Raw genomic sequence first — 19808 nt, 5'->3', positions numbered from 1 at the left:
GAGAGTGCAGAGTTTACTAGTGACTGACCACAGTGACCACCAGACAGTGCAGTTTTATTTAATATATCCGTTCTCTGCCTGAAAAAAACGATACACACAGTGACTCAGTCACATACCATATCTGTGTGCACTGCTCAGCCCAGTGTGCTGCATCATCTATGTATATATATCTGACTGTGCTCAGCTCACACAGCTTATAATTGTGGGGGAGACTGGGGAGCACTGCAGTGACAGTTAATAGTTATAGGTTATAGCAGGAGCCAGGAGTACATATTATATTAAAATTAAACAGTGCACACTTTTGCTGCAGGAGTGCCACTGCCAGTGTGACTGACCAGTGACCTGACCACACTGACCACCAGTATAGTTAGTTAGTAGTATACTATATTGTGTGATTGCCTGAAAAAGTTAAACACTCGTCGTGTGACTTCACTTGTGTGGTGTTTTTTTTTTTATTCTATAAAAAACTCATTCTGCTGACAGACAGTGTCCAGCAGGTCCGTCATTATATAATATATATACCTGTCCGGCTGCAGTAGTGATATATATATATTTTTTATATCATTATTTATCATCCAGTCGCAGCAGACACAGTACGGTAGTTCACGGCTGTAGCTACCTCTGTGTCGGCACTCGGCAGTCCGTCCATAATTGTATACCACCTACCCGAGGTTTTTTTTTCTTTCTTCTTTATACATACATACTACTACATCTCTTTATCAACCAGTCTATATTAGCAGCAGACACAGTACGGTAGTTCACGGCTGTAGCTACTTCTGTGTCGGCACTCGGCAGTCCGTCCATAATTGTATACCACCTACCCGTGGTTTTTTTTTCTTTCTTCTTTATACATACATACTACTACATCTCTTTATCAACCAGTCTATATTAGCAGCAGACACAGTACAGTACGGTAGTTCACGGCTGTAGCTACCTCTGTGTCGGCAATCGGCAGTCCGTCCATAATTGTATACCACCTACCCGTGGTTTTTTTTTCTTTCTTCTTTATACATACATACTACTACATCTCTTTATCAACCAGTCTATATTAGCAGCAGACACAGTACAGTACGGTAGTTCACGGCTGTAGCTACCTCTGTGTCGGCACTCGGCAGTCCGTCCATAATTGTATACCACCTACCCGTGGTTTTTTTTTCTTTCTTCTTTATACATACATACTACTACATCTCTTTATCAACCAGTCTATATTAGCAGCAGACACAGTACGGTAGTTCACGGCTGTAGCTACCTCTGTGTCGGCACTCGGCAGTCCGTCCATAATTGTATACCACCTACCCGTGGTTTTTTTTTCTTTCTTCTTTATACATACATACTACTACATCTCTTTATCAACCAGTCTATATTAGCAGCAGACACAGTACGGTAGTTCACGGCTGTAGCTACCTCTGTGTCGGCACTCGGCAGTCCGTCCATAATTGTATACCACCTACCCGTGGTTTTTTTTTCTTTCTTCTTTATACATACATACTACTACATCTCTTTATCAACCAGTCTATATTAGCAGCAGACACAGTACGGTAGTTCACGGCTGTAGCTACCTCTGTGTCAGCACTCGGCAGTCCGTCCATAATTGTATACCACCTACCCGTGGTTTTTTTTTCTTTCTTCTTTATACATACATACTACTACATCTCTTTATCAACCAGTCTATATTAGCAGCAGACACAGTACAGTACGGTAGTTCACGGCTGTAGCTACCTCTGTGTCGGCACTCGGCAGTCCGTCAATAATTGTATACCACCTACCCGTGGTTTTTTTTTTCTTTCTTCTTTATACATACATACTACTACATCTCTTTATCAACCAGTCTATATTAGCAGCAGACACAGTACAGTACGGTAGTTCACGGCTGTAGCTACCTCTGTGTCGGCACTCGGCAGTCCGTCCATAATTGTATACCACCTACCCGTGGTTTTTTTTTCTTTCTTCTTTATACATACATACTACTACATCTCTTTATCAACCAGTCTATATTAGCAGCAGACACAGTACAGTACGGTAGTTCACGGCTGTAGCTACCTCTGTGTCGGCACTCGGCAGTCCGTCCATAATTGTATACCACCTACCCGTGGTTTTTTTTTCTTTCTTCTTTATACATACATACTACTACATCTCTTTATCAACCAGTCTATATTAGCAGCAGACACAGTACAGTACGGTAGTTCACGGCTGTAGCTACCTCTGTGTCGGCACTCGGCAGTCCGTCCATAATTGTATACCACCTACCCGTGGTTTTTTTTTCTTTCTTCTTTATACATACATACTACTACATCTCTTTATCAACCAGTCTATATTAGCAGCAGACACAGTACGGTAGTTCACGGCTGTAGCTACCTCTGTGTCGGCACTCGGCAGTCCGTCCATAATTGTATACCACCTACCCGTGGTTTTTTTTTCTTTCTTCTTTATACATACATACTACTACATCTCTTTATCAACCAGTCTATATTAGCAGCAGACACAGTACAGTACGGTAGTTCACGGCTGTAGCTACCTCTGTGTCGGCACTCGGCAGTCCGTCCATAATTGTATACTAGTATCCATCCATCTCCATTGTTTACCTGAGGTGCCTTTTAGTTGTGCCTATTAAAATATGGAGAACAAAAATGTTGAGGTTCCAAAATTAGGGAAAGATCAAGATCCACTTCCACCTCGTGCTGAAGCTGCTGCCACTAGTCATGGCCGAGACGATGAAATGCCAGCAACGTCGTCTGCCAAGGCCGATGCCCAATGTCATAGTACAGAGCATGTCAAATCCAAAACACCAAATATCAGTAAAAAAAGGACTCCAAAACCTAAAATAAAATTGTCGGAGGAGAAGCGTAAACTTGCCAATATGCCATTTACCACACGGAGTGGCAAGGAACGGCTGAGGCCCTGGCCTATGTTCATGGCTAGTGGTTCTGCTTCACATGAGGATGGAGGCACTCAGCCTCTCGCTAGAAAAATGAAAAGACTCAAGCTGGCAAAAGCAGTAGCACCGCAAAGAACTGTGCGTTCTTCGAAATCCCAAATCCACAAGGAGAGTCCAATTGTGTCGGTTGCGATGCCTGACCTTCCCAACACTGGACGTGAAGAGCATGCGCCTTCCACCATTTGCACGCCCCCTGCAAGTGCTGGAAGGAGCACCCGCAGTCCAGTTCCTGATAGTCAGATTGAAGATGTCAGTGTTGAAGTACACCAGGATGAGGAGGATATGGGTGTTGCTGGCGCTGGGGAGGAAATTGACCAGGAGGATTCTGATGGTGAGGTGGTTTGTTTAAGTCAGGCACCCGGGGAGACACCTGTTGTCCGTGGGAGGAATATGGCCGTTGACATGCCTGGTGAAAATACCAAAAAAATCAGCTCTTCGGTGTGGAACTATTTCAACAGAAATGCGGACAACAGGTGTCAAGCCGTGTGTTCCGTTTGTCAAGCTGTAATAAGTAGGGGTAAGGACGTTAACCACCTCGGAACATCCTCCCTTATACGTCACCTGCAGCGCATTCATAATAAGTCAGTGACAAGTTCAAAAACTTTGGGTGACAGCGGAAGCAGTCCACTGACCAGTAAATCCCTTCCTCTTGTAACCAAGCTCACGCAAACCACCCCACCAACTCCCTCAGTGTCAATTTCCTCCTTCCCCAGGAATGCCAATAGTCCTGCAGGCCATGTCACTGGCAATTCTGACGAGTCCTCTCGTGCCTGGGATTCCTCCGATGCATCCTTGCGTGTAACGCCTACTGCTGCTGGCGCTGCTGTTGTTGCTGCTGGGAGTCGATGGTCATCCCAGAGGGGAAGTCGTAAGACCACTTTTACTACTTCCACCAAGCAATTGACTGTCCAACAGTCCTTTGCGAGGAAGATGAAATATCACAGCAGTCATCCTACTGCAAAGCGGATAACTGAGGCCTTGGCATCCTGGGTGGTGAGAACCGTGGTTCCGGTATCCATCATTACTGCAGAGCCAACTAGAGACTTGTTGGAGGTACTGTGTCCCCGGTACCAAATACCATCTAGGTTCCATTTCTCTAGGCAGGCGATACCGAAAATTTACACAGACCTCAGAAAAAGAGTCACCAGTGTCCTAAAAAATGCAGCTGTACCCAATGTCCACTTAACCACGGACATGTGGACAAGTGGAGCAGGGCAGGGTCAGGACTATATGACTGTGACAGCCCACTGGGTAGATGTATGGACTCCCGCCGCAAGAACAGCAGCGGCGGCACCAGTAGCAGCATCTCGCAAACGCCAACTCTTTCCTAGGCAGGCTACGCTTTGTATCACCGGTTTCCAGAATACGCACACAGCTGAAAACCTCTTACGGCAACTGAGGAAGATTATCGCGGAATGGCTTACCCCAATTGGACTCTCCTGTGGATTTGTGGCATCGGACAACGCCAGCAATATTGTGTGTGCATTAAATATGGGCAAATTCCAGCACGTCCCATGTTTTGCACATACCTTGAATTTGGTGGTGCAAAATTATTTAAAAAACGACAGGGGCGTGCAAGAGATGCTGTCGGTGGCCAGAAGAATTGCGGGACACTTTCGGCGTACAGGCACCACGTACAGAAGACTGGAGCACCACCAAAAACTACTGAACCTGCCCTGCCATCATCTGAAGCAAGAAGTGGTAACGAGGTGGAATTCAACCCTCTATATGCTTCAGAGGTTGGAGGAGCAGCAAAAGGCCATTCAAGCCTATACAATTGAGCACGATATAGGAGGTGGAATGCACCTGTCTCAAGCGCAGTGGAGAATGATTTCAACGTTGTGCAAGGTTCTGCTGCCCTTTGAACTTGCCACACGTGAAGTCAGTTCAGACACTGCCAGCCTGAGTCAGGTCATTCCCCTCATCAGGCTTTTGCAGAAGAAGCTGGAGACATTGAAGGAGGAGCTAACACAGAGCGATTCCGCTAGGCATGTGGGACTTGTGGATGGAGCCCTTAATTCGCTTAACAAGGATTCACGGGTGGTCAATCTGTTGAAATCAGAGCACTACATTTTGGCCACCGTGCTCGATCCTAGATTTAAAGCCTACCTTGGATCTCTCTTTCCGGCAGACACAAGTCTGCTGGGGTTGAAAGACCTGCTGGTGAGAAAATTGTCAAGTCAAGCGGAACGCGACCTGTCAACATCTCCTCCTTCACATTCTCCCGCAACTGGGGGTGCGAGGAAAAGGCTCAGAATTCCGAGCCCACCCGCTGGCGGTGATGCAGGGCAGTCTGGAGCGACTGCTGATGCTGACATCTGGTCCGGACTGAAGGACCTGACAACGATTACGGACATGTCGTCTATTGTCACTGCATATGATTCTCTCACCATTGAAAGAATGGTGGAGGATTATATGAGTGACCGTATCCAAGTAGGCACGTCACACAGTCCATACTTATACTGGCAGGAAAAAGAGGCAATTTGGAGGCCATTGCACAAACTGGCTTTATTCTACCTAAGTTGCCCTCCCACAAGTGTGTACTCCGAAAGAGTGTTTAGTGCCACCGCTCACCTTGTCAGCAATCGGCGTACGAGGTTACATCCAGAAAATGTGGAGAAGATGATGTTCATTAAAATGAATTATAATCAATTCCTCCGCGGAGACATTGACCAGCAGCAATTGCCTCCACAAAGTACACAGGGAGCTGAGATGGTGGATTCCAGTGGGGACGAATTGATAATCTGTGAGGAGGGGGATGTACACGGTGATATATCGGAGGATGATGATGAGGTGGACATCTTGCCTCTGTAGAGCCAGTTTGTGCAAGGAGAGATTAATTGCTTCTTTTTTGGGGGGGGTCCAAACCAACCCGTCATATCAGTCACAGTCGTGTGGCAGACCCTGTCACTGAAATGATGGGTTGGTTAAAGTGTGCATGTCCTGTTTTGTTTATACAACATAAGGGTGGGTGGGAGGGCCCAAGGACAATTCCATCTTGCACCTCTTTTTTCTTTTATTTTTCTTTGCGTCATGTGCTGTTTGGGGAGGGTTTTTTGGAAGGGACATCCTGCGTGACACTGCAGTGCCACTCCTAGATGGGCCCGGTGTTTGTGTCGGCCACTAGGGTCGCTAATCTTACTCACACAGCTACCTCATTGCGCCTCTTATTTTCTTTGCATCATGTGCTGTTTGGGGAGGGTTTTTTGGAAGGGACATCCTGCGTGACACTGCAGTGACACTCCTAAATGGGCCCGGTGTTTGTGTCGGCCACTAGGGTCGCTAATCTTACTCACACAGCTACCTCATTGCGCCTCTTTTTTTCTTTGCGTCATGTGCTGTTTGGGGAGGGTTTTTTGGAAGGGACATCCTGCGTGACACTGCAGTGCCACTCCTAGATGGGCCCGGTGTTTGTGTCGGCCACTAGGGTCGCTTATCTTACTCACACAGTCAGCTACCTCATTGCGCCTCTTTTTTTCTTTGCGTCATGTGCTGTTTGGGGAGTGTTTTTTGGAAGGGCCATCCTGCGTGACACTGCAGTGCCACTCCTAGATGGGCCCGGTGTTTGTGTCGGCCACTAGGGTCGCTAATCTTACTCACACAGCTACCTCATTGCGCCTCTTATTTTCTTTGCGTCATGTGCTGTTTGGGGAGGGTTTTTTGGAAGGGCCATCCTGCGTGACACTGCAGTGACACTCCTAAATGGGCCCGGTGTTTGTGTCGGCCACTAGGGTCGCTAATCTTACTCACACAGCTACCTCATTGCGCCTCTTTTTTTCTTTGCGTCATGTGCTGTTTGGGGAGGGTTTTTTGGAAGGGACATCCTGCGTGACACTGCAGTGACACTCCTAGATGGGCCCGGTGTTTGTGTCGGCCACTAGGGTCGCTTATCTTACTCACACAGTCAGCTACCTCATTGCGCCTCTTTTTTTCTTTGCGTCATGTGCTGTTTGGGGAGTGTTTTTTGGAAGGGCCATCCTGCGTGACACTGCAGTGCCACTCCTAGATGGGCCCGGTGTTTGTGTCGGCCACTAGGGTCGCTAATCTTACTCACACAGCTACCTCATTGCGCCTCTTATTTTCTTTGCGTCATGTGCTGTTTGGGGAGGGTTTTTTGGAAGGGACATCCTGCGTGACACTGCAGTGACACTCCTAAATGGGCCCGGTGTTTGTGTCGGCCACTAGGGTCGCTTATCTTACTCACACAGTCAGCTACCTCATTGCGCCTCTTATTTTCTTTGCGTCATGTGCTGTTTGGGGAGGGTTTTTTGGAAGGGACATCCTGCGTGACACTGCAGTGACACTCCTAAATGGGCCCGGTGTTTGTGTCGGCCACTAGGGTCGCTAATCTTACTCACACAGCTACCTCATTGCGCCTCTTATTTTCTTTGCGTCATGTGCTGTTTGGGGAGGGTTTTTTGGAAGGGACATCCTGCGTGACACTGCAGTGCCACTCCTAGATGGGCCCGGTGTTTGTGTCGGCCACTAGGGTCGCTAATCTTACTCACACAGCTACCTCATTGCGCCTCTTATTTTCTTTGCGTTATGTGCTGTTTTGGGAGGGTTTTTTGGAAGGGACTTCCTGCGTGACACTGCAGTGACACTCCTAAATGGGCCCGGTGTTTGTGTCGGCCACTAGGGTCGCTAATCTTACTCACACAGTCAGCTACCTCATTGCGCCTCTTTTTTTCTTTGCGTCATGTGCTGTTTGGGGAGGGTTTTTTGGAAGGGCCATCCTGCGTGACACTGCAGTGCCACTCCTAGATGGGCCCGGTGTTTGTGTCGGCCACTAGGGTCGCTTATCTTACTCACACAGTCAGCTACCTCATTGCGCCTCTTTTTTTCTTTGCGTCATGTGCTGTTTGGGGAGGGTTTTTTGGAAGGGACATCCTGCGTGACACTGCAGTGCCACTCCTAGATGGGCCAGGTGTTTGTGTCGGCCACTAGGGTCGCTTAGCTTAGTCATCCAGATACCTCGGTGCAAATTTTAGGACTAAAAATAATATTGTGAGGTGTGAGGTATTCAGAATAGACTGAAAATGAGTGGAAATTATGGTTTTTGAGGTTAATAATAATATGGGATCAAAATGACCCCCAAATTCTATGATTTAAGCTGTTTTTTAGGGTTTTTTGAAAAAAACACCCGAATCCAAAACACACCCGAATCCGACAAAAAAAATTCGGTGAGGTTTTGCCAAAACGCGGTCGAACCCAAAACACGGCCGCGGAACCGAACCCAAAACCAAAACACAAAACCCAAAAAATGTCAGGCGCTCATCTCTAATATACATGTGTATATATGTATTATTTATTTTTTATTATTTATTACCAGTTATTTATATAGCGCACTCAAATTCCGCAGCGCTTTACAGAGAATATTCGGTCATTCACATCAGTCTGTATGCACATGGATATATATGTACTATAATTAAAATAAAGTAAACTTTTATTAAGCACTTATAAGTACCACCAGGAAGCCAGCAGGCATAATAATAGTCATGCAGAAAAAAAAAAACTTTAATTTTTTTTTTTAAGTGAGGGGGGGTTTCTGGGTGCTCGGAAACCACCCCTGCGTGCGCCACTGATTGCTATCAGACTTTTTATCACCCATATTACACAATACACTTTACAACTATTGCCTAACTGACATTACAGTTTGTACATATTGTGCCTCTCAGTAGAATGTACTAGGCCTGCAGCCATTTAGTAAGGTTGATTAAGGCTACTGGGAGGGTTGGGTTAATTTTGTGAAGCTAGTAAAAGTTACATTCCTAACTAGACAGGACTGAAGAAAGACGTGCAAATGTCTACCGCTGGGAAAGTAAGCAGAAAACAATTATTTTGTAATTTGTTGCTTTACAGATTTATGGTAATTGCTTAGTTTATATATATATATATATATATATATATATATAACTCAAGCATCAGACTAGTATAATAATTATGTACCAACGTGAGAGTATTGCATTTTAATTTATTTGCTTTGTAAGTGACTGCCGCTTTAAAAAAAAATCTGAGTTTGGACGGAAGGAATCCTTCACCTCCAGCAAACTCAGACGGCATTACATTCCGCCCAAAGCAACTATTAATTTCTGCTGTTTTCATTTTTTTTTTAAATAGAAGGTAATATTAAAGTAAGATTAATTAAGATGTAGTTACAGGTTTTTACACCAGTAAAAACTAGCAAAAACATCCAGCTTTTGGGACCCCACACAACTTATTGATCCCTCTAGTACTTTATTTTCAGTATATTTCAATGTTCTGTACTTAATCTTTGCTGTGTGATAACATAATCAACATGAGAGGAGGGATCCAAATTCAATATTTGCTATAGTTACTGAAAATTCCATTTATTCTTAATACAACTGAAATTACATTTATGAAATCTGAATACAAGGTAACAAGCACATATTAATTATTTTCCCATTATAAGTTCACAATTGTTAAATATATTCATTTATACAATAAAGAAGCAAAAATGAGCACTGTCCATGAGAATATTTTCATTAAAAAAAATGTATTTTTATTTTTAATATAAACACTCGCATACCACATGTGAAGTGAAATTACACTTTAAAAAAACCTCTTCTCACAAAATGTACATACATATTACACAATAAAAGAAACATATATAAAAATAAATCATTAGACGGCTGCAGTTTTAATTGTTAAATGCAATTAAGCCACTAATTTGAAGGATTCTTCTTTATACCAAAATGCTTCTAGCACATTGATACTTTACTCTCACACTCCGTTTATTGAATACAATGTTGCTTGTTTTGGAAATACTCCAAAGTGATGAAACAAATGTGGCAATATAATTGTAGTAATTGTAGCCAGCTGAAAGGTGTCTCGGAATGTTGTAACAGAGTAACATGAAGTTTAAAACACAGTCTCAGTAAATGGCTGTAGGCAAATTCTGATTAGTTGGTAAGAAAAGAAAAAGAAATCCCTCAGCATATAAATAGTTTTTAAGTCTCTGCTTCCAGTAACCACTTTATAAGGATTCATTTGTTAGGTCCAATAAAAGGTATTGAAATAGTAAGTATTTAATTCCACTTTAGATGGATTTTCTTGCACAGCATATGATAGTGGGAAATGAGCTGTGATAAAAGTGGGATTTTATGAAAATGCTTATGTGGGAGCTCAATAGCAATCGCTTACCTGCTTCTTCATTGAAACCACCAGCGGTCTCGTTGGTGGATCCCGTAGTCAGGCGGCACAGCTTTATAGTCACGTTCCCCTCAGTTTGTGGGGTGGAGGACCGGGACCTCAATGGAATAGCTGGTCAAGCACAATTTAAAAAACGGACTGTCCTGGGTCCGGTAAAACACCCGGTAGCCTCAGCCACTGGCACCGTGTGTAGAGATTCGGTGCAATCACTGGCGGAGACTGGAAGCTCAGAGTATGCTGTGTGGCTCGGAAGTGTCTGCAGGCAGGGTTGGACTAGCCCACAGGGGTACAAGGGAAACCACCGGTGGGCCTCACTGCCTGGGGCCCTCCTCCTCCTCTAGTGATCAGGTTCCAGACTGTGTTCTTGAAGTATACATTATACATATGTTACCGTATAATGCTCAGGACTGTAATGTATTCTCTACAGTGCATTGTCAATATTTATCCGGTACATTATTATGCATGCACAAGCAGTATTTATATATTTGTCAAGGGGCCCAGCCCATGCACTCACTAATGGTTAGGCAAACCAATGTAGCCGCTGGCCACTCCCCCTCTGGAGACTGACCACACCCCTAAACATGGGCCACTACCACTGCATTCCCCCAGTGGGCCCTTCATGCCCCTGTCCGACACTGTCTGCAGGCTTCATATACAGGGCTCCACTTAATGCATTTCTCAGCCTCTGGGGTCTGGTTGTTTCTGTTTCATTTATATTTACTGTCACTCAAATTATAGAACTACAATTGTTGACCTAAATGCTTTATACTCTATTAATGAATTTAATGAATCTTTAAAAGGACATTATACTTTTATGTTCTTCATATTTAACATACTGTAAGTTAAGTATTTTCCTGTAACTCTGTTTTAACAGCATAAGAAGATGCAATATATGCAAATATAAGGCCAAGAGGGTTAGAAATGTAAATAATAGTTAAATATTCCCTTAAAGGTCATAAGAGTCTTCTACTAACTTATTTAATTTAATACAACCTCCTTATTGCAACCTTGGGTGAACCTATTCCTTTAATAGATATATAGTACTGTATGTGAAAATAATGAAAAATACAGCATATGTTACAGTATAACAAGCCTTTGATCTGCTAAGTAGCTATAATATTATAAGTACCACATTTAGTATTGTTGAGCTTCAGCTTTTTCATTGACGATTGTAAAGGTTAATTTAATTGCTTATTTATAGGAATGTGCAATACTTATTGCAATGCCCTTTGAACCATTAAAGTACTATAAAATGCTTCTGTTCTAAAATGTGAGGCTGTGGAGTTTGTTGCCCAAGTCTCACTGTTGGCTGTGCTAAACCTCTCTACGCTAGCTGCAGCTATAACTGTGCAGCACAGTCTCCTATGTTGTAACAGCAGAGCCCACTTTCCCAAGCTTGTATGTGCTCATTCCATCCCTGATCATATAACTGAAGTGGGGTGACCCCTGGTAGTCCCTTGTCTTTTTGTCCAACCTTCCACTTACCTGCCGCTTCCTGTGTATTCTCACCAGTGCTGCAGAGATGGAGATTGAAGACAACCTTCATACAGCAATCATTGGCCTCCAAAAGGAGGTTACAAACCTTGGTTCTCATGTTGATGCTCTCATAAAAAAACAAGAGGAGATGATTGCCTTCCAATAATTGTCTGCGCAAGACACCACCCAAATCCAAGGTGACATTTGTTTATTATCTGACAAACGAGAGGATCTAGATAACGGAGAGAAGAAACAACCTTTGCATCTCTAACATTCTAGAATCCGTTAAAACTGCTCATTTAGATGCCTTCCTCCTGTGGCTTTTCTGTGTTCTGGCTCCTACCATAACAGATGATATGCCGGACAGAGCACATAGTGCATTATGCCGTGGCCTAAGGTATAACAGGAATTGTATGTGTCACAGGCATTACGGTGTGTGGTATACTATATCACGGGCATTGTGATATGTGGTATAATGTCTAAAGGCCATTGCAGTGTGTGGCATAATGTATAACGGGCATTGTGGTGTGTGGCATAAGGTATAACGGCCATTGCGGTGTGTGACATAATGTGTCACAGACATGACGGTGTGAGGTGTACTCTATCACAGGCATTGTATGTGCTATAATGTATCAGGGGCATTGCAGTGTGTAACATAATGTATAACAGGCATTGTGATGCATGGCATGATGTGTCACAGGCATTCCGGTGTGTGGCATAATGTCAGGGGCATTACAGTGTAATGTCTAAGGGCCATTGCAGTTAGTGGCATAATGTATACTGGGCATTACTATAAGGAGGAAAAATTATAAATAATGTAAGGGGCATGAATCAGGATTATTTTTTTTCCTGTGGTGGCCAACATCTAGGCGTGTAAAACTGGGGTATAAAGTAGTCTTTCCCTGCAATGCCACGACCCTTTCAGCAAAGCCACACCCACTTCACCAAGGTCATGCCCCATTTTTCCAGCATGCGCAGATTTGTCACTTTTCTGGTGCCAAGTATGGGTGGGGGGGGGGGGGGGGGGCGCCAGAGAATGTTTTGGCTTGGCAAAGAAAAATTTCTAGTTACGCCACTGGGTGTAGTGGACACTCACGAGTGGAAATAGTCCCTGTTGGTCAGCATGCAGACCATCAGGATAGTGAGGGGGCAGCATGTTGGTGCCTCCGACCGCCGGACACATGACCGCCGGTCACATGAATACCACCCCTGTAGATGGTGTTGCCTATAGAAGCCTATGGCCTTTATACCACAAACTTCTCCTGAGAGAGGTCTGGAGGATCCTTGTCTGAAAGCGGAGATCTTTTTACTTAATAATCTCAGGAATTGATCATTATGCTAACCAAACACAACAACCTTATTATGAAAGAATAAAGTTGTAAGGAGTAAGGACATGAATACTTAGGTAAAAAAATAGCCTATTCCAAAGATGAAATATTCTATTCCATCTTTGGAATAGGTCAAGATCATTGCTTATAAGAAAAAAAAACCTCTTATTGATAGGAAAGCAACCACATTGATTCAAGACAAAAAAGAGTTCTCATCCACTAATACTTTCAGAAGGAGGAATGACCTACATATCAATTCCATCAATATACATAATTGGAGGCCGAATCCTCAAGGTACAGAAGACTTATTGGGCAATGCTCAAACAATGAATTTTTGTAATCAGGACAGACAATTCACAGCATCATCTCAATCAATATCACAAACCAATCATTTTTTTTTTAGAAAAGCTAGGAGGACAATAACAGGAATAGAAATACAAGGGGAAACAAGGAGGATCATGAGGAACAGGGAGGAAACAAGGAACATGGAATTCATCAGAAACCACCTATCAATCTACCATGATTCACAAATAGGAATTAAAGATCATGAGCTTGATAGATATAACACAGAAGATCAACAATTATTCTTGAGTAAAAGAGTATCCTTTTCCCAGTTGCTTCAGTCAATTTAATTGAAAGAAGACCTCCCATCTTTATGGATAGAATTTCCTGCTTATGAAATACTTCTCCACGCACCATATGGATATATGATACCACATCAGCTATATCTGAAGCTCCTCCAAGTAAACACTTCAGTTGATCAGATGAAAACTCAGAAGCCTTACTAGTATTAGAAGAATGTGGTACTATGGGCCTGATTCGGAGTTGGATGTTGAATACATGCATTGCTGATATGGATGCAGTTTTCTGGTAATGTTTTAAGTACTGCACATGCATCCCGATAATTATCTCAGAGACACAGAATGAATTTGGATGCAGGGAGTGTGGAATTTAGTGGGCATTCTTTGAGGCAACAAAAGGGGGATGCTAGAAAGATGCAGGTGATTCACTAACAGTGACTGCATCTAAATATGCAGAACCGCTCACATAGCATGCCATGTTCAGACAGAGAATCTGCTCTTGCCATAGGGCAGATGCAAGTTTCATTGGTATCTTAAGGTACATCTATAGGCTTGCCAAGACACATTTACACAGCTGCTAGTGAGCATCTCACTTTGGACAAAATTGGTCTCACATTAGCATAAAGATGCGAGATGTGGCTGCGTCAAAGAATGCAGTTGCTGTCAAGTCTGCATCTGACTCACAATCAGGCCCTATACCTCCAAACTCAACATATGATCCTGGCCCTGTAAGCAGATAATACAGCTTATTAAACTGCACATAGAGGTTGTTATTTAAAGACTGAACAAAAATATTGGCATGAACACATTTCTTAAGAAGCGGGCAGTTTGCCGATTAAAGTTTATGCACACTGATTCAGGGTTGTTAGCAAACCAAAAAAGCAAGCAACTGGGCAAAACCATGTTGCAGTTCAGGTGAGGCAGATGTAAGATGTGCAGAGAGAGTTAGATTTGCGTGGGTTGTATTCAAAACTGATATCTAAATTGCAGTGTAAAAATGAAGCTGTCTTAAATTTTTGAGTTACATGTAAAAAAGCAGCTAGCGTTTACCCTGCACAGAAAAAAATATATAAATGTATTTTCTCCCCTTGCACGGCAACGTGGTTTGTTCCAGACACAAAGTTACGTGTTGTTTTTGCTTTACTTACAAATAAGAATTAGGCTCATTCTTATTACATTAGAAAGTGTCCACTATTTCAAGGAGTTATACAATTTTTACACTGATTTTACGCTTGCTTATATTAAAATTGTGATACTCGTTGAAGATCATATAGTTTTTCATATATTTTATTTATTTTATGAATATGTTCCACTGCAGTAATTAAACTGTGATTGTGATCATCTGACATTTAATATATACTGTAGGCTTTATTCACTGTATTATTAATAAATATTTTGCATCTGAATATATGGTTGACTGTTTTTTCCCATCATCACAGTATTCCTAAGGTCTGCTACTGTATATTCTGTTTTGTACAATTGTAATATTTGAGATTGAGGCTGCCCTCTCTTAGCAGCAGGTGGTAACTATAGTTACTCAGTGCCAGAGGGTATTATTAGAGGTCTATACATATTACTGGAACAATGACTATGTAAATGCACCCTGATCTGTGGCATGATTTGAATTCTATGATAACAAAAAGATAATGGACTACATTTAAGACTAAAGGGGGGTACTCACGGAGCGATATTCTAAGCAATCTGACTAGATTGCTTAGAATTTGAGCATTATCGCTCCGTGTGTAGCCCCCTCAGCGATAGCGATGCGCAGCCACGCGCATCGCTATCGCTGCTGCTAAATTGGCCTGCATGAAGGCCAATCTAGCGGGTCGCTCATTTCACCCACTGGGTGAAGTGTGCGGCCCCCCCGTCTCCCCCCGCACGCTCGGCACAGATCGCGCTGTGCTGAGCGGCGGGAGAGATGTGTGCTGAGCGGTACGCTCAGCACACATCTCTACCGCATCGGCCCGTCTATATGGGCCTTTAAATCCACCACAGAAATATGTAAAATTCCATGTCCAAATATGTGAATAAGGCACACAGTAATTGTAACCGTTTTCAAACTTTAGCTCATCAGCACTGCCTCCTGGTGGTCACACACTGTCAGCTAAAACTCACCATCAGACGACCAGTTGGGATCCTGTCTTAAGATCGACACTGTCTAGGTCGACAATGTTTAGGTTGACCACTATAGGTCAACAGTCACTAGGTTGACAGTCAGTAGGTCGACAGGGTCTGAAGGTCGACATGGTTTCTAGGTCAACATGTGCTAGGTCGACAGGTCAAAAGGTTGACATTAGTTTTTAATTTTTTTCTCTTACGTCCTAGAGGATGCTGGGGACTCCGTAAGGACCATGGGGTATAGACAGGCTCCACAGGAGACATGGGCACTATAAAGACCTTTTAGTATGGGTGTGCACTGGCTCCTCTCTCTATGCCCCTCCTCCAGACCTCAGTTAGATCTTGTGCCCAGAGGAGATAGGGTGCATTACAGGGAGCTCTCCTGAGTTTCTCTGAAAAAGAATTTTGTTAGGTTTTTTATTTTCAGGGAGCACTGCTGGCAACAGGCTCCCTGCATCGTGGGACTGAGGAGAGAGAAGCAGACCTACTTAAATGATAGGCTATGCTTCTTAGGCTACTGGACACCATTAGCTCCAGAGGGAGTCGGAACGCAGGTCTCACCATGCAGTTCGTCCCGAAGCCGTGCCACCGTCCTCCATGCAGAGCCGGAAGATAGAAGCCGGGTGAGTATTAGAAGAAAAGAAGACTTCAAGGCTGCAGAAGACTTCAGATCTTCACTGAGGTAAGCGCGCAGCGGTAACGCTGCGCGCCATTGCTCCCACACAACACACACAGAGCAGGCACAAATGGGTGCAGAGCGCAGGGGGGGGGGGGGCGCCTTGAGCAGCAATAAACCTCAAGGCTGGCATATTAGAGTATATTAGGCTGCGGAGGCAGTAAATAGATAAACCCCCGCCATTTTTTTTTGCAAATTGAAGTGGGACCGAAGCCCGCCGCTGGAGGGGACGGAGCTTGATCCCTCAGCACTAACCAGCGCCATTTTCTCCACAGAAGCTGCAGAGACGCTGGCTCCCCGGGATCTCCCCTGCTGAACAGATAAGAGGGCTGAAAAAGAGGAGGGGGGCACAATTATTGACGCACTGAGTGGGGAAGTTATTATTATAACATAAAAGCGCTATCTGGGTTTATGCCAGTGTCAGTTTGGCGCTGGGTGTGTGCTGGCATACTCTCTCTCTGTCTCTCCAAAGGGCCTGGTTGGGGAATTGTCCCCTTATAGTTATATCCCGGTGTGTGTGGGGTGTCGGTACGTGCATGTCGGCATGTTTGAAGCGGAAGGCTCGTCCAAGGAGGAGGTGGAGCAGATGAGTGGTGAGTCCCCGTCGGTGGTACCGACTCAAGAATGGATGGATATGTGGCATATGTTAAATGCAAGTGTAGCATCCTTACATAAGAGACTGGACAAAGCAGAGTCCAGGGAGACAACAGGGGGTCAATCCACGGATTGGACCGACTCACAGGGCCCTTCGGGGTCTCAGAAACGTCCCTTGTCACAAATAGTAGACACAGATACCGACACGGACTCTGACTCCAGTGTCGACTATGATGTAGCAAGATTGCACCCTAGGGTGAAAAAAAGTATTCAGTGTATGATTATTGCAATAAAGGATGTTTTGAATATCACTGATGAACCCTCTGTTCCCGACACGAGGGTACACATGTTTAAGGGAAAGAAGCAGGTAGTAACCTTTCCCCCATCTCATGAACTTAACGAGTTATTTGATAAAGCATGGGAAACTCCAGAGAAGAAACTGCAGATTCCCAAAAGGGTTCTTATGGCATACCCTTTCCCTACGCAGGACAGGGTACGTTGGGAATCCTCTCCCAGCGTGGACAAGGCTTTAACACGCCTGTCCAAGAAGGTGGCGCTGCCGTCTCCTGACACGGCGGCCCTCAAGGATCCTGCAGACCGCAGGCAGGAGACTACTTTAAAGTCTATTTATACACATACTGGTAGTTTGCTCAGACCGGCAATTGCGTCGGCATGGGTATGTAGCGCTGTTGCAGCTTGGACAGATACCCTGTCAGCTGACCTTGATACCCTAGATAGGGATACCATTTTGTTAACTTTAGCCCATATTAAGGACGCAGTCTTATATATGAGAGACGTTCAAAGAGACATTGGATTGCTGGGTTCCAGAGCCAATGTCATGGCTATTTCTGCGAGACGAGCCTTATGGACCTGCCAATGGATGGGTGATGCGGACCCCAAAAATCATATGGAGGTTTTACCGTACAAGGGTGAAGTGTTGTTTGGGGAGGGGCTCGCGGACCTGGTTTCCACAGCTACAGCGGGTAAATCTACCTTTTTACCTTTTGTTCCCCAACAGCAAAAAAAAACTCCACAGTATCAGATGCAGTCCTTTCGGTCACATAAGTCCAGAAGAGGTCGGGGCTCCTCCTTCCTTGCCAGAGGTAAGGGTAGAGGAAAGAGAATGCCTGCTTCGGCTAGTTCCCAGGAGCAGAAGTCCTCCCCGGCTTCTACAAAATCCACCGCATGACGCTGGGGCTCCCCTACGGGAGTCCGCACCGGTGGGGGCACGCCTTCGACTCTTCAGCCAAGTCTGGGTTCGGTCAGACGTGGATCCTTGGGTGATAGAAATTGTTTCCCTGGGCTACAAGCTTGAATTCGAGGAGGTGCCCCCGCGCCGGTTTTTCAAGTCGGCCTTACCAGCTTCTTCCCCAGAGAGGGAAGTAGTGTTAACAGCAATTCAAACGCTGTGTCAACAGCAAGTGATTGTCAGGGTTCCCCTGGTCCAAAAGGGAAAAGGATATTATTCGACCCTGTTTGTGGTCCCGAAGCTGGATGGTTCGGTCAGACCCATTTTAAATCTAAAATCCCTAAACCTGTACTTGAAAAGATTAAAATTCAAGATGGAATCGCTCCGAGCTGTAATATCCAGCCTGGAAGGGGGGGGGGATTTTATGGTGTCGCTAGACATAAAGGATGCTTACCTTCATGTCCCCATATATCCCTCTCATCAGGAGTATCTGAGATTCGCTGTACAGGATTGTCATTACCAGTTTCAGACGTTGCCGTTTGGGCTTTCCACGGCCCCGAGGATTTTCCCCAAGGTGATGGCGGAAATGATGGTGATCCTGCGCAGGCAGGGAGTCACAATTATCCCATACTTGGACGATCTCCTGATAAAGGCGAGATCAAGAGATCAATTGCAGAAGAACGTATCGCTCTCCCTGAGAGTGCTCTAACAGCACGGTTGGATTGTCAATCTGCCAAAGTCGCAATTGGTTCCAACAACTCGACTATCGTTCCTAGGCATGATACTGGACACGGAACGAAAGAAGGTTTTTCTCCCGATGGAAAAAGCCCAGGACCTCCAGAACATGGTCAGAGACCTGCTAAAGCCAAAAAGAGTGTCAGTTCATCAATGCACTCGAGTTCTGGGGAAAATGGTGGCCTCCTATGAGGTCATTCCCTTCGGCAGGTTTCATGCGAGGACGTTTCAGTGGGACCTTCTGGACAAGTGGTCCGGGTCCCATCTACAAATACATCAGAAAATAACACTGTCCCCCAGGGCCAGGGTGTATATCCTATGGTGGCTGCAAAGTGCTCACCTTCTAGAGCTTCGCAGGTTCGGCATTCAGGACTGGGGTCTCGTAAACCACGGATGCGAGCCTCCGAGAATGGGGAGCAGTCACCCAAGGAAGGAATTTTCAGGGACTATGGTCAAGCCAGGAGTCTTGGCTGCAGATCAACGTGCTGGAATTAAGGGCCATATACTACCGGTTCTGATTCAATCAGACAATGTCACAGCCGTGGCTCATGTGAACCGCCAAGGTGGGACAAGGAGCAGAGTCGCGATGGCGGAAGCCACCAGGATTCTTTGCTGGGCGGAAAATCACGTAAGTGCTCTGTCAGCTGTCTTCATTCCGGGAGTGGACAACTGGGAAGCGGACTTCCTCAGCAGACACTAACTCCATCCAGGAGAGTGGGGACTTCATCAAGAAGTCTTTGCAGAGATAACGGGTCACTGGGGAATTCCTCAAATAGACATGATGGCATCACGCCTCAACAAGAAGCTTCGGAGGTATTGTGCCAGGTCCCGGGACCCTCAGGCAATAGCAGTAGACGCCCTGGTAACACCATGGGTGTTTCAGTCGGTCTATGTGTTTCCTCCTCTTCCTCTCATCACAAAAGTTTTGAGGATCATAAGACAAAAAAAAAGAGTACAGACAATACTCATTGTTCCAGATTGGCCTCAAAGGGCCTGGTAC

At 44.8% G+C, this 19808-nt stretch overlaps 1 protein-coding gene and 1 long non-coding RNA gene across 4 annotated transcripts in view; one reads left to right on the top strand and one right to left on the bottom strand.

Annotated features, from left to right (window-relative positions):
* The window catches only part of LOC134910218 (uncharacterized), a 179280-nt gene extending 168734 nt beyond the window's left edge, over positions 1–10546 (bottom strand). For both annotated transcript variants that reach the window (XR_010176147.1, XR_010176148.1), the window contains exon 1: positions 10100–10546. This is a non-coding gene — a long non-coding RNA (uncharacterized LOC134910218). The remainder of the gene's footprint in view (positions 1–10099) is intronic.
* The window catches only part of LOC134910209 (alcohol dehydrogenase 1-like), an 84335-nt gene continuing 73175 nt past the window's right edge, over positions 8649–19808 (top strand). Inside the window, exons 1-2 of one of the 2 annotated variants that reach the window (XM_063917990.1) lie at positions 8708–8756; positions 11621–11781. Coding sequence is in view for 1 of the 2 variants with exons in the window: in XM_063917980.1 (XP_063774050.1) it covers positions 8739–8756 (18 nt within the window). In the remaining variant the exon portion in view is untranslated. Of the gene's footprint in view, positions 8757–11620; positions 11782–19808 lie in introns of both variants that reach the window. The other variant, XM_063917980.1, reaches the window with a different exon arrangement.

The sequence above is a fragment of the Pseudophryne corroboree genome, chromosome 1 (genome assembly GCF_028390025.1).
Source record: "Pseudophryne corroboree isolate aPseCor3 chromosome 1, aPseCor3.hap2, whole genome shotgun sequence".
NCBI lineage: Eukaryota > Metazoa > Chordata > Amphibia > Anura > Myobatrachidae > Pseudophryne > Pseudophryne corroboree.
Note: the sequence above shows the minus strand (reverse complement) of the source record. Positions and strands in the feature narration are given on the sequence as shown.